Below are 21,959 nucleotides of genomic sequence, written 5' to 3' on the forward strand. Positions count from 1 at the left end.
TCATATCGATGAATTTTGTCATAAAATCGTAAATCCGTCACAATATTGTGATAAATATATTTGTTGCAAATACTCCGTCATATATTTTTTTTCTTGTAGTGTATAAGTAATTTCTTGATCGGCTAGCTAGCTAACATTTAATTTTGTAAAGAAAAATTCAATTCACAAAATATTTTTTTCCCGACATGATGTTGACCCTCAATCGATATAAACAGTGTCGAAGCATCTTTCAGCTCCCTCGGTATCAATCAACTTGCATATGGTGCGAACACTTTTCAGTGAATTGAAACCAATCATAAACTAATTAAGAAAGTGTATTACTACATCTTAGATTGTTTTTTTGTTTGTTTGTGTGTTTGTAGTGAATCCACCACCTCGAGTATATTCCTTATATGAGCCTTTTCAAATGGAGCTTGTTGGTATTGATTCGACGATTCCTATTGAGCAGGTCAGCGATAATTAATTATTGAGGACATACGAACAGGTAAAACATCCGTATTTAAAATCCACTAATCCAACCAATTTTAAAACCTCCAATTAGCAATGTTGGGAGTTCAATCATCCTACAATACCCCGTGGTGGTTACATTTTATAGTGTTTTGATATAAAAGAAAATGTACTTGGCAATAATTATTTTCAAAATGATAAAATGCTTACACAGTTTCTAAACTTTTTAAGGTTGTGTTTAGGCAAATTTTAGGATTAAGGGGTCATTTGGTTAGGAAACAAGTTATTTCATCCTCCCACAAGGATAAAACAACATTATAATCCCGAAATAACTAAGCACCATTTTATTCCAACCAATTTTAAAACCTCCAATTTGCAATGTTGGGAGTTCAATCATCCTACTATACCCCGTGGTGGTTACATTTTACAGTGTTTTGATATAAAAGGAAATGTACTTGCAATATTATTTTCGAAATGATAAAATGCTTACACAGTTTCCAAAACTTTTTAAGGTTGTGGTTAGGCAAATTTAAGGATTAAGGGTCATTTGGTTGGGAAACAAGTTATTTCAATCCTCCCACAAGAATAAAATAACACTATAATCCTGAAATAACTAAGTATGATTTTGTTCCAGCCAAAACGAGCTTTAAAAGACAGAAAGAAGGATGAGACCAAAGAACTATATTTGTTTATAAACTCTCCTGGGGGAAGAGAGGCTCAGATGCGACATGTTATCGTCTGATATCAGACTCGGTAGAGACCCTAATCTCACCCACTGCGCAATAATCATCACAGCACTCCATCATGCACCAGCCGGGAATCGAACCCGGGTCTGTACCGTGGCAGGGTACTATTCTACCACTAGACCACTGGTGCTTGTTGTTCTAGACTTCAGCTTTTATTTATACGACGACATCACATCAATAAAATGATAATTCAACTTATCATTTCTTATCTTTTGGTTGAGAATTTGTGTTCCTCGTGAACTTAACAACTTTTCTTTTTATTTCTGATTTTTCAAAGTGAGCGATAAAACACCATACGGCATTCAACAACTTAAATTCATGTTGAGACTAAATTGCTAAAATATTCTCATCAAAGCATATGCTCTTTTAAAGACGAATTATTATTTTAAAGATTGAAAAAAATAAGTATAACTCTGTAATCCTTGATTTACATCCCACCAACACATTTATAAAATTACTATGCACGCCAAAAATTAAGCAAATAAAAATATTGCCTACAATAATTAAAGGTCTCCAAATCTTAAACTGACTCAATAATTAATTATGTATAACTTTTACAGGTTAGCCTAAACTTCAGTTTACAATGTGAAATTTGTAAAAGGCCAAATAAAAAACTCAATTATTAGATAGTTAGACTTCAAACAATAATACGAAATTGATAAAGAGTAAATGCAAATGTGCATTCTTTTTTTAAATAATAATAGTTTATCTCATCCATCCTATGGTACGTGGCCATGTCTCCATTTCAACATATCTTTATCTATATATAATATAAAACTAGGCATAAATAATCCTATGTGGCACCTTTCCATGGCCTCCAATCTCCATTGACATTTAGCTTTTTTCTCCTTTTTTTTTAGAGTTTTATGAGTTTTTTCTACTAACTAATGAATTAAAAAAAATGTCTTCCAAGTAAATGTAGTAATAAACGCATGGAGTAGTAGTAAATGATGATCTTTATGATTCAACCAATGCTCAGGTAACGTTTTTGGTTGAATCAGCCCAAAACACTTTTTATTGTTATTATCATATTCTAAATCTTTTCATTTGCTAAAAGCTTTACCTTTTTTCCTACATATATATATATATATACAGAAGTATTATAAATTTATAATTTTATGAGGACGTGACAGTCTTTTACTTTTTTTAGTCAGTACCTTCAATAATATTTCTTTGGTTATAATTAGTTTATGCAGTTCTGATTTTGTTCGATTATTTGCAACTTATAATATATAGAAAGTTATTTAAAATTGATTCTAGAAAGTAGAAAGGTTATAGTAAAATTTGCACATACACTCATGTAAAATCTATACTTATTAGAGATTTACTAAAAACTGTACTTTGTAACATATCATGCAATATACTTTTAATGATTATTTCTTTTCTTTATTTTACAACACATTTATCTTCTAGATTGTTCTCAATATTTTTCTTTATATTATTTTAAGAATTTCAAAAGTCATTCTTTCTAACTTGTGGTACTTTCTGTATTCAAGAAGATCTTTTACGTTACTAAAATAAGAGGAAAAGGCTATTACTTAATGCGTTCACTATTTTCGACAATTAAGGAAGCTAACTATCCATGATTAAATTGGAGAGAGTGTCAAATCTTGTGATGATGCAGATTAGCTTCAGTCATCATTATACAACACACCATTATTTACTATCAAAAGGAAAAGAAGCTTTCTTTTTAATTTTTTATTGTAGCGAAACATGTATGATTAATTCAATCAAGAAAAAAAACTTAATTGGGCAAGGTGAACATAACTCCAACATTTGATTAGTTTAAAGTTTGTGAAAAACACAAGTATAGTTTAATCAATTTCTTGTTTTATATATTTATATTTTATTTGTGTTTATTTCAAATACATGGTATACATCCTTCAAGAATAAGATTTCGACACAATTTGACACGAGACAAAAAATGATTTCAACATAAAGGTTTTAAATTTCACCTTAAAGGGTATGAGGAGTTGGTCTTTCAACATAAAGATTGAGAAACAAAAAATGATTTCAACATAAAGGTTTTAAATTTCACCTTAAAGGGCATGAGGAGTTGGTCTTTCAACATAAAGATGAGAAATAAATCGAAGTATTTTCTTTAATAAACTCAATGTTATTTTTCTCATGACCGCGGGAAGCGCGGGTTGTTTCCCTAGTTCTTGTATCATTATACCTATGAATCGTTGGTAGAGTGTATAAAAATAATACTGAATAGGGTATATTAATAATGTTGAGGATAGTAAAGAATATGATGGATAAGTAATAGTACTAGTATTACTTGTACCAGACTTAAATTTGCAAAACTAAACATTACACTAATATTTAATCCCACCATTATTCTACATAATTCACCCTACCAAACAACCCCTAAAATTTAGTAGCACACCCTACCAAACAACCCCTAAAATTTAGTAGCACACCCTACCAAATGACCCCTTAATGTCAATTAATTCTGTTGTATTTTATAAAGTTGGAAATAACACAAAAAAGTGTATGTAATAAACTTGTACTGAAATTGTAAAAAGTTAGTTAAGTAAGCCACTTCTGAAATTGTCCCAAATTCCTTTACAAATTGCACAAAACACACAGAGAGTTGCAGCGCCATGGCTTCGTGTTGCTCATTGAGCTTCGTAGCAGTCTCTTCAAAGCCAAACAAGCCTTACTCATCACCTATTTCTTCCTCTGTTCAACTCCCAATATTACCTTTTTCTAAATCTTCAAACCATAGCCTTCTCCAAACTCAATGCAGCAAAATCCCATTACCAAATAGTCCCACTTTCTTGGTAAGTCTTGCAACTCTTTTGATACCCTTTTGATTTTTACATTAATTTTTGGGTATACAAAAGTCAGTCCAGAATCTTCATTAGTGGGTGCAAATACACACTTCACCACCAATACTGCGACAATAGGTTGGAATTTAGAATAAGTTTGTACTTCAAATTGTTTTAACTATATATTCCCTCCGTTTCAATTTATTTGTCTTATTTTGAATTGACACTGAGTTTAAGAAAGTAAAAAGACTTTTGAATCTTGTGGTCAAGATATGTAGAATGTAACAACATGCCCTTTAATCTTGTGGTCTTAAGTATGCCATGTGGAAAGTTGGAATTAAGGAGTTGCCAAAAAAGGAAAGAGTCATTCTTCCTGTAGCGGGCTTAAAAGAAAAGTAAGACAAACAAATTGAAACGGAGGGAGTATATATGACCCCGAAGAGAGCAGAATGGATATTGAATCATATATAGTAAATCTCATCTAGTTTGGGATTGAGATGTAGTTGATTCATTATGGCATAGTTGATTGATTGATTTATTTTTTGGTTATAGCTTTGTGTAGTGGCTGACTGTTAACCAAGAAGGGAATTTTGATTTGTGGTTGAATTGTATTCTGCTGATTTAGGTTGTGGGGTCTGCGAAAAAGCAAGAACCTTTGAGGATAATGATATCGGGAGCTCCAGCTTCTGGTAAAGGAACACAATGTGAGCTCATTACTAAGAAAGTAATGATTCTTTTCCCTGTCTATGGATCTTTTCTATAATTTGTCCACCTATGAGATGGTGCGGCGGAGTGTAACTGAAATTTGATGTTGAATTCTCTGTTGGAATGTCTGTATGAGAAAAGTTTTGGATTATTTTCTACTTGAATAAACTAGAGATTAAGTTGGTAATGACTGATTTTTGGCAGAGATTGTGTTTTGAAATGAATTACTGGTAGGCAAAATGATGAAACTGACAAACTAAAGAACTATCATGAACATGGAGTAGATAAATTTTCATGTGCAATCCATGGACTTTTGCTAATGTGCATGATATAGACAAAATGACCATTATATATCTTCTAACGATGATAACAAATTTTAAGTTGCACTAGTCACAAAAGATAATCCTCTCCCAAAGTAAAAGCGTCTAAGCATGTTAAACTCCATCTTTCCAGATCTTTGGAATCCTGTATAAGGTGTTCTTTCCTGCATCAGGCACACAATGTCTAGGTGCCTGTATTAAGTAAATCAATTGGACATTCAGTTTCCAGAAATTTGGTATACATTAAGATCCATGTCAATAATAGAATGTGTGATTGTATGCTCTTATACAGGTTTAATTGGCTATATAAGGAGTTGGGAAAAGACACTCCTGCAGGAGAAGATGTGAAGCTTGAAGTAGGAATAATTATTGTCTGTTGCATGGTCTCTGCATTTTCAGACTGATGGTTTTGCTTATTTTGCTTCCTCAGTGTATCCACTTCAGGAAAGAAGTTCACAAATTTATTTGCGGGTCTAAGTTGAGTCAAATGCTGATAAATTTTGAACTTTGAAAAGTGACTGGCAACTTGCTGTGTTTCCCCTGGTAGTGCTCAATAGTTGTGATAACTAGTCAAATATTATCAGATGTTGAGGGGCATGGGAACAGAGTTGGCAGGGTAGTGTCCCAAATTCTGTATCTTTTCATCCTTTCTTCCCCTCATTGCGAACTTCGTAAGTCGCGGGCTAATACACCTTTTCTCCACAATCTTAAAAAACACACAATTATCAGCATCTTTTAAGCTGATATACTAGCATAAGCCAGCTGTTAACCATCGTAATGATCTTAAATTTTATTTTACTGGACAAAAATCTGCATGAAACTGAAATCCTCTAGTCTTTCTCCCCCCTCTTTTTTATTTTGTCCCCCCTCATTGCATTACTAGTCTTTCTCCCCCCTCTTTTTTATTTTTTTTGTGTGTGTGTTTGTGGGTGGGTGGGGGGGGGGGGGGTAAGGGAGGGAGGGAGGAGGGGTTAGATTTCTCTGTAATCTTGTAACTAAGATAACCATATAACACTGTCCTGTTACTAGGCTTAACTCGAAAAGCTTCTCGCTAGCATCTGTGACACATATTTAGCTTGTTCCTTAGCATAACATGAACTTGCTTGTTCTATTACGATTCACTAGTACCTTGTTCCCTATAGTCTCTTTATGTTTGTTTGTTTAGAATCCTCATCATGGTTTCCTCTAAATTTCAGACTTTCTCTTCTCTGTATTAAGGACTCAATAGGGCTACTTGAACTGATGCTTCTGCATATTTTGATTAATTTAGCTTTAGTTTGATTTCTATGCTCGTTATTGCTTTCCTTGTACTTGTGAGGAGTTATATTGCTTGTTGCATTTGATGTTAGTTACGCCTTTATTGCCCATTTTCCCTGTTATGTATTACTCTGTGAGAAAGAACAATTTGAATTCCGTTGAGCTCATATGTGCAGTATGATTTGGTGCATATCGCTGCTGGAGATTTACTGAGGGCCGAAATTGCTGCAGACACTGAAAATGGAAGACGAGCAAAGGAATATATGGATAAAGGACAACTGGTACCAGATGAAATAGTTGTAACGGTAGGTTAACCTTGCATACTGATTCCTGCTTTTGTTAACATGCTGTTTTATAGGTTGTAAAAGTTCATCAGATCACAATGTTATATTCATGAGTTATTCATTAATACCTTGATTCAGATGGTCAAAGATCGGTTGATGCATCCAGACTCTCAAGAGAAGGGTTGGCTTTTAGATGGATACCCTCGGAGCTTGTCTCAAGCAGTAGCTCTCAAAGAATTTGGTGTCCAGCCAGACCTTTTCATTCTTCTGGAAGTGAGGTTCTACTTTTGATATCCCTCGTAGTTTGTTTCTACCTCTTTCTAGTTAATGTCAAATGTAGAGGACGAAATGGAACAGTATAGAACATCATTTCTCTAAAATTTACCTGAAAAAACTTTTAGAGGGATTAATGCGCTTGTGGTCTATGTATTCCAATTAAACATATTTAGCCTTCAATTGAGAGAACTGTTCTCTTTCGGTTCCTCCTCTAGCATAAAATACAAACTAAAAATATCAAAATACATTTCTTAGCATAAAAAGTGAGTAGTCGTATGGTTTAATATTTATATGGTAGAGGGGCGAAAGTATGTGTTTCTTACTAATTGAAGGCTAAATGGCCTTAGTTGTACATAATGAGGACCAACATTACAATTTAAGAATAATTGAGGGACCAAAATCACATTTCTTCCGTATTTTAAATATCGATGGTTTTTCTAAAATTCTTGTTTCTCTTTAGTAGAATAACTGAAGGGCGTTTCGGAATAAATGTGACATCATTGAGTCATCAACCATTGTGTTAACATGAACAAATTATGTTGTGAACCATAGGTACCAGAAGAGATACTTGTTGATAGAGTGGTTGGCCGTAGACTAGATCCTGTAACTGGGAAAATATACCATTTGAAGTATTCTCCTCCAGAAACAGAAGAAATTGCAGCAAGGCTTACCCAGCGCTTTGATGATACAGAAGAAAAGGCACGTTAATCCGTGAAAAAATTTACCTTACAATTTTTTTAGAACTTTCGTGGCATTTTTACTGTAGCACTTATCCCTTTGTATGAAGCTTTTATTTCATATAAGGTTGTTTAATAGAACCATTTATATCTATCCTCCTTTTTCTTTCACACCTTCCACCCCAAAAAAGAAAAGAAGAAAAGAAAATTGTAAAGAATCCCATGTTTCTCATTCTTCTGGAAATTTTGTTGCTGGTCTTAAGTTTTATTGTTCAACTGAGTCATTCTTTTAGCTATTTCCTTTTCTATTTTCGTTTTCCTTTTCCATGCTTACTTAAGTGGCCTTGTAGATGAGTGACTTAAGTATAGTTTTCGATAACCAGAAATTTATGTTTTAATCAGAATTGTTTCTCTTATTTATTTTTAAAATTACAATTTACAGGTGAAGCTGCGTCTGCAAACTCACTATCAAAATGTGGAATCAGTTCTCTCATTGTACCAAGATATTACAGTCCAGGTATATACTATACCTTCTCAAAAAGAAAAGACAATCCAGTTATTCTTTGTGCTACAGATTTGTCCAATTGCTTCACTCCAGAATGCAGATTGAAACATGTGAATGGACAGATTACTTCCCCAAATGTACATGTGACATACTCATGATCAAACGAGATACTTTTAACTTGTTCCTTACTTTTATGCTTGACTATTTTTGGGGATTTTGATGGTTCCCAAGATTTTGTTTAACAGGAATTTAGTCAGTGAAAACAATGTGGATTGGGGTGAGTACTTGGGTAGAAGTAGTTTGGTTTTCTAATTGATAAAGAATAATATTTCGGTTATAAATTTGACTTGTTTCACAAGTAGCTTATCAAATATTTGATTTAAATGGTGTTCTAGTTCATTCAGGCTGGTCCATCCTCACCACTTTGTAAAACAATAAGGGGTCATTGGTAGCTGGTTTAGAGATCACTTATTCATGTATTATTCTCTGCGTAATAATACAACATTTGGTAGCTAGTAAAGAACTACCTTATTCATGCATTAATTTCTGCATACTTATACCGCGTTTGATAGCTAGTTAGGAAGTAAGTTATTCATGTATAAAATTAGTACGACGTTTGGTTTGGAATTTCGACACCCGCATAACTAATACATGTATAAGTTATGAAGGAATCTATGTATATTTTATGCGGGGTAGAAGATGGAATAACTAATACATGAATAAAAAGTTGAAATGACAATATTACCCTTATCACTTCCCATTTAATTACTTTCCTTTTCTAAACAAATATTTTTATATAACTTTTAATATAATATTTTAATTTTAATTGTAAACAAATATTTTAATTTTAAAAAGTATATAATATGTATTAACTTTTAATATAACAAACCAACATTCAAAGAAATAATTTATGCATAACTAAACCATGCATAAGTAAACCCATAATAACTAATATCTGCATTACTAATACCTACATAATTAAACCCTGTATAACTAATACTTACATTACTAATACCTGCATAATCCTAACCAGCTACCAAACGACCCCTAAGGGAAGCCATAGCAGAGGCGCTATACATGCTCTTTATCTTAATATTATTCATCTCTCCTCAATATGACAAAAGGAATAGCAAATCTTTTTTTAGTTCTCCATTCATACCAAACAATCTGACGGGAAATATACTTAATCAAGAATCCTTTCACTTATCCTCCTCCTTCACTGAACAAGGGTACTGTACGTCCCAACTCTCCATACGCATGCACGAGCGTGTTGTTATCAGTTATCGATGTTAAACTTGTATCTTCTTCTCTCTGTGTTCTGAGTATTTTAATTTCAGGTGGACGGAAGCGTTTCCAAAGAGGAGGTATTTGCTCAGATTGATGGTGCATTATCTCAACTTCTTGAAACAAAGTAAGGAAAATTTGGAACCGTAATGTGATAGAGAGCAGGAAAAATCAGTAAAATGTACAATGTAATACTGAAGAGGATCACAAAAGATAGAGCAATGAGGGGTTTTCTTGATTTCAGATTGTTGATTGCAATCCTTCTTATACAAATGTATTGAAGTGTTCTTGTATATCATTTTTGCTCCAACTATCTATTTTTGAGTGGATATTGAATGAATCATCTGGTATTTTGCAAGAGTAAGTGATTATTAGAAAGACAAACTTAATACAGACCTATGCTAAGATTAAAACTTAAAGTTCCAAAGTTGAAAAGATAGTTCCTTAATAATAGACATTTTGACTTTCCACATTTCAAATTAATCGGACTTCTAAAGTTTCCAACCACAGCAGAAAATAACATTTCATCTTACACAATTCAAGCTTTTACACAAATAAAGTGGAATATCATTTCACATGGTATATATTTATGTATATCAGGTACCTGAAACTAACTTGAGAATTATACTACATAGCAACTATTAACAGGGAAAAACAAAAAAAGAAAAGTAAAAAAGAAAGGAACACAGAAAAAACTAGACCTCAGAAAAACTGTACCCCTTTTTCTCAGATTTGCTTGAAGACCTAAATATCCAAGGTTCAGCATCAACAAGCATATTGACAACTTCTTTCATGCTGGGGCGCAAATTTGGAAGCTTTGTAGTACAAAGTGTGGCAATTCTTAACACTTTGATCATGTCATCTTGAACAAGTTCAGAAACCACCTTTTTATCAAGAACTTCTATGACTCTTTCCTTGTCATCTAAATGAGTTGAGGTCCAGTAGACCAAGTCTTTACCTTCTCCATAGACTTCTTCTATTGGTTTTCTTCCAGTTACTAGCTCTAATAGCACGACACCAAAGCTGTAAATGTCGCTCTTTTCTGTTACTCTGAGAGTGTATGCCATTTCTGTCAAGCAAACAAATAAAAGGTCAAATGTTAGAAAAGTTGCATTTTTGTAGTAGAATGCCTACATCTGTATGCAAATTCAAGAATCACTGAATTTCAGGTTTTCTTGAAACTTACCAGGAGCCATGTAACCATGAGTGCCAGCGAAACAACTAAACTCGGATCCCCTAGAAGAAATTCCGGAAACTTTTGCAACCCCGAAATCTGACACTTTTGCTTCATACTCCTCATCAAGTAGAATGTTGGTTGATTTGATATCTCTATGAATAATAGGAGGGCAACAATCATGGTGTAGATAAGCAATTCCTTTTGCAGCTCCAAGTGCTATTTTATATCTCTGATACCAATCTAACTCCGGCTTGCCACCCTTGATCTCTCGGTGCAGTGCCTCGAAAAGATTACCATTTGGCATGTACTCGAAAACCAAGATATTTGAACCTTCTTTCACTAAACTGGCATACAACTTAACTATATTCCTGTGCCTGATTTTCCCCAAAATTTCCATTTCCCTTGTCAAAACTTTCACAGCATTCCCTTTCCACAATTGCTTCACAGCTACTGTTCCACAACCTTTCTTCAAGTCTAACCGATAAACTTTTCCTGTACCTCCACTTCCGATCAAATTGTCCTCGTCGAAGTCACAAACTTCATCTGCTTCAAATTCCACATGGTGGAAGCTCTCAAGCTTCCACTTTGCATTTGTTCCCTTGCCTTCCTCCAGTTTTTCTTCATCATCTGCTTCATGACTATGCTTGTAGTTTAGGTAGCTGACGAGCAATAAACCACCCATTAGAACCGCTAAGGAAAGCAACACAATGCAAGACACAACTAGTTTGTTTAACTTATGTTGGCCAGCCTTCCCACTACAAACACCTAAGCGTGAGTTCATCGAGAATTTTATGCTTCGATCAATACAAAGTCCTTTGTTACCAGCAAATGCCTTGTCTCCTCCCATTGTTAAAAGATCTACTGAAACTTCTCCTGATAGCTGGTTGTTAGAGAGATCCAATGAAGACAGCTTCAGATTGTCCAAGGTAGTCGGTATTGTACCGGTGAGTCTGTTGTGTGAAAGATTCAGAGAGTTCAAAGAGGTCATTGTTGATAAGGAATTGGGAATGCTACCTGTAAGAAGATTGGAAGCAAGATTCAGGTCTGCAAGCCTAAGAAATTCACCCAATTCTGATGGGATTTTCCCTGAGAATGAGTTTTTCTCCAAATGCAAAGATGAAATTTGGTTTAGTTTACCAAGTTCAGAAGGTATCGCACCCGAGAATTCGTTGTTATCCAAGTACAGCCTTTCCAATTCTGTGAGTTTTCCAAGTTCTTTTGGAACCTCACCTGAAAATCTGTTGTTTGATAATACCAACTGATTCAAGCTAGTAGCAGCTCCAATTTCTTGAGTCATAGTTCCACTGAATTCATTATCACTGAAATCCAGCATCAATACATTGGGAAGTCCCCATACACCATTAGGAATTTTACCAGAAAGTTGATTGTTACTGACCCTCAATCTTTGTAAAGGCTTGCAGGAGGAATAAGTACTCGGAAATTCCCCTGAGAAACTGTTCTCAATAGCTAGCAAAAACTGCAGGTTCCCATTTTGACACAAGTACTTTGGGAATTCACCAGTGAACTTGTTTTCAGATATGTCTATGCTATTCAGGGGCGAAAACCGACCAAGATTTGCTGGAAATGCACCAGAAAAACTGTTCCTGTACACAGAAAAGGCAACAAGATTTTGCATTTCTCCGAAACCAGGAGGAATTTCACCAGAGAAGTTATTCTTGAATATTTGAAAAACTGTTAACTTCTTCAGGTTCCCAATTCCCCGAGGCAACGTCCCATGCAACTGGTTGCTAGAGGCATCAAATTCTTGCAAAAGAGAGAGGTCTGCAAGTTCTACAGGCAGTTCTCCTGTCAAATTATTCTGAAACAGCTCAATTTTCCATAAATTTTTCAGCTTGTTTATAGACTTTGGAAAATTCCCAGAAATCTGATTTCTTGAAATATCCAATGTTCCTAGTGCCTCCATTTCAAAAATGGATTCTGGGATTTCTCCTATCAAATTTGAGCCTGCCAGGTAAAGCCAATACACTTTCTTTAAATTCCCAAGAGTCTCGGGAATTTTACCTTCAATAAAGTCATTATCCCCGAGGCCTAACGCAACCAAACTAGTCAAATTTCCAAACCAAGTTGGGAATTCTCCTGAAAAGTAGTTTATAGACAAGTCCAAAACTTCTAAGTTAGTCAACTTAGATAAATCAGGTATCGTTCCATTCATGTTATTTCCAGTGACATTCAAGACTCTGAGATTGGTGCAGTTGGTAAGTTCACTTGGAAGTTTCCCTGATAGTAAATTTGAGGGTAGCACAAGAGAAGTGAGACTTTGGAGTGTAAAAATTGAAGGGGAAATCACTCCAGAAAGGGACTTATTATCAAGGGAAATTTCAGTAATAAGACCAGTATTTTTATCACATGTAATTCCATAAAAGTTACAAGGTGATTCTGAATTCTTCCAAGAATCTAAGTAACTCAAAGGATCATTGAGCTGATCTTTGAAATGTAAAAGAGCCTGAGTTTCTTCAGTTAAGGACTTGGATGGCTGGACAAAAAAATTCAAAAACAAGAAAATAGCAAGAATTGGGAGGGAGTTTTGGAGTTTTTGGATTCTGGCCATTGTTGATATTGGAGGGGCAAAAGGGTCATTTCATGAGGGGAGAAATCCAATCAGGTGCTCCATTATTGCCATGATGGGTGTCCATCCTAGAAGTAGCTGAAAGAAGAACAGTGGGAAACTCACAAATCAAAAACTAAGGTAAAATGGTATATAAAATAATGTATAAAATAAATAACATATCCAATTCAAAAAGCTGTCTTTTTTCAGAAGTGCTGTATACCTAACCAAATGTTTGTCATATACTTTACTATATTTCTCCAATATGAAATAAAATTGCAGTTCAAGAAAAAGAAAACTTACAGATACAGCAGGTACAATTACAAGATAGAAGCAAATACATACACATATTGGGTGTTGTTGGGTGGGGGTGGGAAGGAAATAAACTGATGTTAAGATGTCAATTTCTCATTTAGTTGTGAATTACACTACAAAAATAAAATTATCTGCCTTTAAAGTGACCCAGAAAGTATAGTCTTACCATAATTTACAGACTGTCTAAGTTTATGAAAAAAGATACTGATTTGCCCAAAAAAGGATAGGAATATATAACCAAGAAGATTGAAATCTTGGACTTAATATTTGTACACTGACAATTTTTAGAAACTTATCTCAAATGAACAATAACATAACAACTTTTTTCCAAGAAAATTATAGCATACTGCAATAGGCAAACAAGAAACAAGAAACAAGGGAATGAACTGATTGACAGAGAACAAACAGCTTTAATAATTAACATTTAACAGAAACAGAGATATCCAGAGAAACAAAAAAGTATACCTTAAAAAAAAACATAAGTAACATGCATCTTAGTTGTTTAGAATCATCTCATAATTCATATACACAAAAACTTTGGACATTTATGTAGGTAAGTATTACATAACAACAAAGAGCAAAAACTCAAAAACAAACATATATATGAACAAGGATTCAAGAAAATATGAGTTACCTGAAATAGTAAGATGATTTTCTTTCTGAGAAGAGTTTATTCACACATAAAGAAGCAGAAAGCTTCAAATATTTGCCTCTTCAAACTTTTGTTTTCTTCAGTAGCCAAAAGAATTCAAAAGTTTGAATGAGAACCCCCAAAAGGAAAAGGGAATTTGCAGTGTCACTCACCAGATATGGAAAAAAAGAAAAAGAAGTTTCTGAATGAAGAGTTTGCTAGTTTTAGTCCAGTAAGTGAGAAGAAAATATATGGGGTCTTAGTAGGAAGGCAAAAATGATTAGAGAAAAGACAATAAGAGGAGATAAGGCAAATGGTTGGGGTGTGGGGTATTAGTGCACTGATTAATAAAAGAAACAATGTCTGAAAGTGTAGCTGAGTTATGCAAGAAGAAGGTGACAAATATGAATAAAGAAGCTTTTTAGAAGAGTTGTAAGAACCTCTAAAACTGCCAAATTAGAAACCACGTATGTTGATTGAGATTAAGACCTACTCATTTCGGTGAGGATCTCCCTTTTATATATTGGCAAGTGTTAAAGTTGTCTAAAGTCATCACCAAGGTCGAAACAATGAAATTTGTTATGCACCTTCAATTAGATGTAAATGATAGTAACCTTGGAAATCAAAGGCAGAGCTAGATTTTTAATTTATAGATTTTGGATTATAATTCTTTTTGTTTATTGGATCCAAATCGGTAGCTAAATATTGGCTCTATCCCTACTGAGACTAGAAAGCTCCTCGTAAGGTATGCTTTCCTCTTTAATGGATCATATGCGGCTTAAAATTTGATTATGAAGCTTTTCTCTTTAATGGATCATATGCGGCTTAAAATTTGATTATGAAGTTTTAGATATCGAATGGTTATAAAACAAAGGCTATTAAATAAGGGTTAAATCAAGATAACTATATATAATGAATAAATTAGTAATTTGTAAAATAAGGCTGATAACTTTTTATAACAAATCAAATTGCATTGATTATGTAAACATTAATTTTCATTATAATTGGTTTTAAGAAGCCCTAAAATCCCTCTAATTTACATATAGGGACAATACTTTCTAGAACAAATTAAATTGCACTAATTATGCAAACATTAGTTTTCAGTATAATTGATTTTAAGAAGTCATAAAATCCCTCTAATTTACATATAGGGGCAATACTTTCTAGAACAAATTAAATTGCACTAATTATGCAAACATTAATTTTCAGTATAATTGGTTTTAAGAAGTCCTAAAATCACTCTAATTTATATATAGGGATTAGGATCCGGCTCCTCTCCATTTCTCTTCTCCCCATTTTCCCCAAGTTCTTGCTTGGATTAATGACACATATCATAGTCTAAAATTAATGGACTAGATTTAATTAACTAAAGTAAAAACTACAATCATAGTTAGAATAATTAATTACTTCCATATATTTGCTCCCAAGATATATTTTTACAATCCCACAATTCTAAATCTACATTATATTTTTTTTCTAAATATATTAAAACTTTTATTTCTTGGCATGAATAAATTTTTGCCGTGAATCATTGTTATTTTTTTGCTACTTTTTTTTTTAATCCCTCGATTTTGAAGCTTATCTCATAGGTGTATACTCACCTTCTCATTTGAAGATGGAAAATTAGAAGTAAACTCCGACCTATGAATTATGATGACATACTTAAAGAACTTTATAAAACAATATTTGCCAAATAAAAAACTAAAAAGTCTGGCCTAACATATTTTCAGTAGTACGAGCAAATTAAATTTAAGCACTCAACTTTCTGTTACTCTATCGTCTTACAGGAGTTGTGTCCGTTTCAAATTCAATTAGAAAAATAAATATTAAGACGGAAAAAAAGAATAGACATAAAAATATTTAAGGCACGGCAAAAGTTTACTCAAGGAAAGAAAGAAAAGTTTTTGATATATTTAGGAAAGATAATAGGTAGATCTGGAATTATGGGATTGTAAAAATATATGGAAATAATTAATTATTCTAACTATGATTAGAGTTTTGTTTTAATTAATTAAATCTAGACCATTAATTAGAGATCATGACATGTGTCATTAATCCAAGCAAAAATTTGAAGAAAATAGAGAGAAGAGAAATGGAGAGGAGGCGGATTAGGAGCAAACTATAAGATAATTTATAATTTATATCGACATAATACAATCATTAATCCCAAAAAATCTCAAAAAGATATGAGAGATATTCTCCTCAAATTGCAGAACCAATTGCAGTAGTGGGTCCGGAACCAAAATGACCCCAAAAAACACATTTTCAACCAAAATACCCCAACAAAAAAAATGTTACGAAAATACCTTTAGCGCAGTAATTTACTGCGCTAAAGTAGTTAACGGAGACGGTTCGTTAGCTGCTATAGCGCAGTAAATTACTGCGCTATAGTGTTCGTCTTTTTTTTTTCCGGCTTTTTTGGTTAACCCTTCTTTCGTTACACTTTTTAACGTACTTTGATCATAGATTAATCATGCTTCGGGACCCCGAAACTTCAATATTTTATATAGAACCCTACTTATTTTTGTGCGATTAATAAGGTTGGATCAACACATCAAGGATACACAAAAGTTCGAATGGTGCGTTTTAGAGGTTGAAAAGTGCTCGAACGCCATTTTCGTTTCAAGGCTCGGTGACATTAGCTTGAAGTTCTTTACGAATACTTAAACTTGTTCATTAATAATTAATCAAAAGTTAGTCAAAATGGCAGCATTCATACAAAAAAAAAAAATTAATTAAATTGCATCATTCATAACCTTGAGTAGATGAAAATACTTAACATACTAATATTCTTCAAAATAACAGCATAATGATATATTAAACTTAAAACTAAAATCACAACATTTTTAATCATCATCAGAGTACAAGTCCTCAATATCGTCCTCAGAAAAATATTGGCGGTTTCTTAAGACACATCTTTTTTCAGTAGCAATTAGTTCTCTACCGGTTGATGATGCTTGTTCTTCGGCCAACTTTAGCATGTAAAATCTACATCGTCTTGCCAGCATCCTGTTGTTTTCTTTTCTAATCCTTTGCACGGCAAGCTCGCAAGTTTTTGGACCTACTTGAGGCATGGTTAAGGAGTACCTTGTTGGGATTAGAGCGTTGAGATTTTCCAAGTCACGAACAAGACGTTCTGATTCGGCAAGCCGATGTGACCATTCTCGGCGTAAACCGCAATAATATTCCCGCGGATCTGAATTTTTCACCTTTGCGAAATCATCATTACGCTCTATAAGAAGGTGGGGATTTAGCTCATCTAGTTTGAAATCACTGGTATCGCTCGAAAAACTGCTATGATTTGAACTCTCATCATCACTGCTATTTGGTTCTTTTGGAAGGAGTAAAGACCAACCTGAGTTTCTACTACTCGACATTGAATATGGTGCAGTGTAATAACAAAGAAAGGACAACTTATATAGTTGCAAACCCCCAAGTACCCTGGGAGGGGGGGGATGGTCTTTATGACCCTACCTACTTACCTTATTGTAAGAAAACTATTAATCTTCATCGGACATTTCACAGTCCGAATCCCACTTGGATCTAAATCTTGTGCTACCATGTATACCATATACTACCCTATGGTAACGTATTTGCATCCGATTGTTCTCTTCGCGAAAACGATTAAAAGCCAAATTAAACTCTTGTGGAGTTCCGCGAGGCATTGACATAGCACATTTTTTTTGGGCGTTTAAGCCCTACTGAAGCTAACTTGTGCTCAAAGGTCTTGCGGCCCTCCTAACACGCCAATCCCGCTCCTCTCCGTCATTTTATTATTGTATTCTCGATTGAATCTATCGTTAGGGTTATTTGAGTAATGAAAATCATCATCATTTAGTTCCCTGTGTCCTACCTTGCTTCAAATATGTTTGCTGGAGTGAACGATATAACACGACTAATATCTCTAAATTGGTCAAAAAATGACATAGTAGCTCAATTTTGTGTGGAATGTTGTGTGGTTGGTAACAACTATTCGTCAAATTACGTTATATAAAGTTTGATTCAAATCATGACGTTTTTCTGTTTGACAGTTGAGGTGACAATATGGCGCAGTGGTATAGCGCAGTAAAATAATGCGTTATGCTAGTATAACGCATTAAATTACTGCGTTATACTCTATCTGAGTACATTAACGCAGTTATTTACTGCGCTATACTGCTGGAATCTACCATAACGCATTTATTTCATGCGTTATGCAACTCTCCGCACTTAATTTGATTTGACGTAACACTGCAAGACACCGTAATTGCGCATGCGTTGGTTCTATATTTAAACTTCAAATCTTATAAATACCGAGTTCGTATAACGCAAAAAAAAAAAAAAAATTCAAAGTTTCATCTAGTTTTTGCGTTTTGTATTCCTCCTAAATTATTCAAAATATGGCAGATGTTCCAAGAATTAAAGTTTCTTTATTCTGGGACGGATAAATTATATTCGAGGAAAACAATTTGCGCTATGATTCTTCCCCAAAATACCATGTTAAGTTTCCACTTGACTTAAAATTCTTAAAACTACTCCAAGCCTTGTATAATAGACTACAAGTTAGTAGAAGTGATTTTGATCTAAATATAATTGAAAAATATCCAACGTCATTTACGCCGCAAGGTGTAACTAGTTATAGACAGTGGTACATTTAAGACGATGATTCGTTGACTGATTTTTTGAAGGCGCCTTATGATTATAGGAAATGCATAACTTTAAACGTCCTTGAAATGTATATAGAAGGTCCCCATTAATCGACTTGAATTCATGGCTAGGGCTTGTCGGGAAGCCCCATCTATAATTTAGGCCGAAGTCACTCAAGCGGAACCTACTTATCAACACAATTACCCTGACATGAGTACCTATGAAAGCATTTTGACTAGCCAAATGCCTCTGGATAGTTTAAGTCAGCAATTTGTGGGCGGTGGTAAATATTCATTTTTTACATTATTATTATTATTATTATTATTATTATTATTATTATTATTATTATTATTATTATTATTATTATTATTATTATTATTATTATGTGTAGTGGCACTTGAATGCTACTAATGATGTTGATTATATTATTTAGGGGTTATACACGATATGGATCATATCGGACCGTACGGTTTTCAATCGGGATGGATGAATCAAAGTTGGAACATCCTCAGCCTATCCAACAACTCAAAGCGATGGTCCTTCCTCAAGTTTCGGTGCAGTTGATTACTATCGGTACGTCTATTTTTTTTAACATCAATAGTGTTATTTGATGTGTAGTAGTTAAAACACCCTAATTTCTTGTGTAGGGAGAATGTGGTGGTTGCACCAAATTATAAGCAAAGGCGTGCTATGGATGGTCCAGATTATCCGAATTATATAGTGACATCATCCAGCGATAGTGAGGAAAACCCCAAGGTATCCCCTTCGCCTAAGTTTATTTTATTTTTGGTGTCAATATAATGTTACTTATTGTTATATGCTGATATTTCAACTTTTTCAGGTACCCTATTAAAGATTGTATTAGAGCCGTCCTGAAAGTATATAACAAAACTGTTACTAGGAGGAAGGCGTATCTTGGGCGTAGGCGTGCACATGAAATAGTCTTCGGCAATTGGGAGGGCTCTTTCAAGACGTTACCGAGATACATGGCTGCTCTACAACACTTCAATCATGAATACCGTTGTTGAATGGAAGCACAAATCGAAGCTTTGGTGTGCCGTAATATTTTTGATTTTGTATTTTGGGCCTTCAAACCATGCATTGATGGGTTTGCTCATTTCGGCCGTAATATCAATAAATGGAACACATGTGTACGGGAAGTATGACATAAAGCTGCTAATAGCAGTTGGAATGGATGCAAATGGAGCTATATTCCCTTTAGCTTTTGCAATTGCAGCTAATGAGATCATTAGTACGTGGGGTATGTTTTTGGACTACTTAAGGCAACACGTTATTAAGGATCACAATGGGAATATGTGTGATATCGTACGGAGCACATGCCGGCATATTGCACAATATGTTCAATTTGCGAGGGGTGGCCACCCTTTGCCTACCATCGTTATTGTTTAAGGCATTTGAAGGAAAACTTCCAAAAGGCATATCGAATCCCAAAGACTTTACAATTGGATGTGGGCGGGCTGAAACAAAGCATCAGGAGAAGAAGTTTAACGGCAGATGGACATTATTAGGCGGGCGAATGAGGAAGCCTTCCCGGTTAAATGCAATTGATAAAGACAAATGGACATTACACCGGGATGAAGGTAGGCGATGGGGTATGCGTCGACAACAACAAGCTTGGCTGCGAGTCATTCAATGGCTTGTCGAAATCTGCACGGGGACTATCCGTCACCGCAATGGTGGAGAATGACATTTAAGCAGGTTGTGGAGCGGTTCGTCGGAGATCAAAAGAGGCCAAAGCACGTGCGGCAGGAAGGTCTAAGATGGATGCCAAAACCGTTAAAAGCTGTTCGAGTACCACAAATATAAGGCTTTAAACATGACCGGATGGAGTACAACCCCCGGGCAGAGCGCATATTTGAACTCACAACAAGTGTGCACCAAGGTAAAGGAGGTAACGTTCACACAATTTGTAAGATTCCAAAAACATGCACATGTGGCAAGTGGCAATCATATCACATGCCATGTTCTCATGCCTTCAAGTGTTTTATCATAATGGGAAAGAACGCCTCCTCGTACATGGCCGAGGAATATACGGTTGAAAATTATGCAAGAACGTATATTTGGAAGGTTCTACCCACTTGGTAGTGAGAGTTATTGGCCACGGATCCATTTTCAATGGTTGCAAATAAAGCATTTATCCGTAAATTCGAAAGAATGCATACTCGCGTATTCATAATGAAATGGATGTTCCACCGGGAGATACACTCGAAAATGCTCATTTTGCAATTATGTTGGTCATGATAAGCGCAAGTGTCCCTTACGGCATGGTGGTCAAACTACATCTCGCGGTGGAAGTACCTCTCGTGGTGGAGGAAACTTTCGTGGTGGAAGTACCTCTAGCGGTGGTGGCACATCTCGCGGTGGTGGCGGAAGATCAACTCAAGGGCATTAATTGATGAATGTTTTTTAAGTTTTTTTCTTACTTTGATGATTGTATTTTTAAAAGTTTGGGTTTCTTATTAATGAATTAGTATGTTAAGTATTTTCATCTACTCAAGATTATGAATGATGCAATTTAATTTAAAAAAAAAAAAAAAATTGTATGAATGCTGCCATTTTGACTAACTTTTGATTAATTATTAATGAACAAGTTTAAGTATTCGTAAAGAACTTCAAGCTAATGTCAGAGCCTTGAAACGAAAATGGCGTTCGAGCACTTTTCAACCTCTAAAACCGTCCGAACTTTTGTGTATCCTTGATGTGTTGATCCTACCTTATTAATTGCACAAAAATAAGTAGGGTTCTATATAAAATATTGAAGTTTCGGGATCCCGAAGCATGGTTAATTTATGGTCAAAGTACATCAAAAAGTATAACGAAAGAAGGGTTAACCAAAAGAGTCGGAAAAAAAAAAAAAAAGACAAACACTATAGCGCAGTAATTTATTGCGCTATAGCAGTTAACGGAACCGTCTCCGTTAACTACTTTAGCGCAGTAAATTATTGTGCTAAAGGTATTTTCATAACATTTTTTTTTTGTTGGGGTATTTTGGTTGAAAATGTTTTTTTTGGGGCATTTCGGTTCCGGACTCTTGCAATAGTTTCACGGAAAAATAGAGCACCAAATCTTATATGGTCGATGAACTACGCACGTATCTTAATTTTATGCATTCTACGTGCCAAAGTGTTTTTTTTTTAATATTATTTACTCTATTTTAATTTTTAAACGGGTTGAATGGATATCTTGCCATTTACAGAGCCAAAATTAACACTTTACATTTTAAAAATTAATTAAACTCTTCAAGAGCAAAATTAACAGCTTACCTTTGTCGTAATAATTATGTATGTTTATTCATTATAAATTCTAGGCCAAAGTCATAGACAGCTCCCTAAACTTTTTCACATATTC

General features: G+C 34.4%; 2 protein-coding genes and 1 non-coding gene across 6 annotated transcripts; 1 reads left to right on the forward strand and 2 right to left on the reverse strand.

The window, feature by feature from the left end:
* Window positions 1–1,252: 1,252 nt before the first annotated feature.
* TRNAG-GCC (transfer RNA glycine (anticodon GCC)) lies at window positions 1,253–1,323 on the reverse strand. The gene has a single exon. It is a non-coding gene; the product is annotated as a tRNA-Gly (tRNA).
* A 2,385-nt stretch (window positions 1,324–3,708) lies between these two features.
* On the forward strand, window positions 3,709–9,615 carry LOC132052072 (adenylate kinase, chloroplastic-like). 3 transcript variants are annotated; one of them, XM_059443427.1, is made up of 7 exons: window positions 3,711–3,979; window positions 4,593–4,691; window positions 6,426–6,554; window positions 6,672–6,806; window positions 7,362–7,508; window positions 7,929–8,003; window positions 9,329–9,615. In XM_059443427.1, the coding sequence occupies exons 1-7, from the start codon at window positions 3,800–3,802 to the stop codon at window positions 9,404–9,406; spliced, it is 843 nt and encodes a 280-aa protein (XP_059299410.1). In that variant the 5' UTR covers window positions 3,711–3,799; the 3' UTR covers window positions 9,407–9,615. The 3 variants fall into 3 exon arrangements, with proteins under 3 accessions (XP_059299412.1, XP_059299411.1, XP_059299410.1); XM_059443429.1 differs by lacking the exon at window positions 7,362–7,508 and having other exon boundaries at window positions 3,709–3,979; XM_059443428.1 differs by lacking the exon at window positions 4,593–4,691 and having other exon boundaries at window positions 3,709–3,979.
* A 204-nt stretch (window positions 9,616–9,819) lies between these two features.
* On the reverse strand, window positions 9,820–14,474 carry LOC132052071 (receptor protein-tyrosine kinase CEPR2-like). Of its 2 annotated transcripts, XM_059443426.1 has the most exons (4): window positions 13,968–14,474; window positions 11,590–13,117; window positions 10,462–11,466; window positions 9,820–10,344 (listed from the first exon to the last, which is right to left on the reverse strand). In XM_059443426.1, exons 2-4 carry the CDS (start codon window positions 13,019–13,021, stop codon window positions 9,971–9,973), a joined length of 2,811 nt encoding a protein of 936 aa, XP_059299409.1. In that variant the 5' UTR covers window positions 13,022–13,117; window positions 13,968–14,474; the 3' UTR covers window positions 9,820–9,970. The 2 variants fall into 2 exon arrangements, with proteins under 2 accessions (XP_059299409.1, XP_059299408.1); XM_059443425.1 differs by having other exon boundaries at window positions 10,462–13,117; window positions 13,968–14,465.
* Window positions 14,475–21,959: the final 7,485 nt, after the last annotated feature.

This window comes from Lycium ferocissimum, chromosome 4 (genome assembly GCF_029784015.1).
Source record: "Lycium ferocissimum isolate CSIRO_LF1 chromosome 4, AGI_CSIRO_Lferr_CH_V1, whole genome shotgun sequence".
Classification (NCBI taxonomy): domain Eukaryota; kingdom Viridiplantae; phylum Streptophyta; class Magnoliopsida; order Solanales; family Solanaceae; genus Lycium; species Lycium ferocissimum.

Bases quoted from the DNA above. Each gene is read 5' to 3' on its own strand.
- LOC132052072 (XM_059443427.1), top strand. From the start codon at position 3,800: ATGGCTTCGTGTTGCTCATTGAGCTTCGTAGCAGTCTCTTCAAAGCCA. The intron at 3,980-4,592 runs GTAAGTCTTGCA...CTGCTGATTTAG, and splicing joins CAAATAGTCCCACTTTCTTG to GTTGTGGGGTCTGCGAAAAA. The intron at 7,509-7,928 runs GCACGTTAATCC...TACAATTTACAG, and splicing joins TTGATGATACAGAAGAAAAG to GTGAAGCTGCGTCTGCAAAC.
- LOC132052071 (XM_059443425.1), bottom strand. From the start codon at position 13,021: ATGGCCAGAATCCAAAAACTCCAAAACTCCCTCCCAATTCTTGCTATT. The intron at 10,345-10,461 runs GTAAGTTTCAAG...TTTGCTTGACAG, and splicing joins TCATGGTTACATGGCTCCTG to AAATGGCATACACTCTCAGA.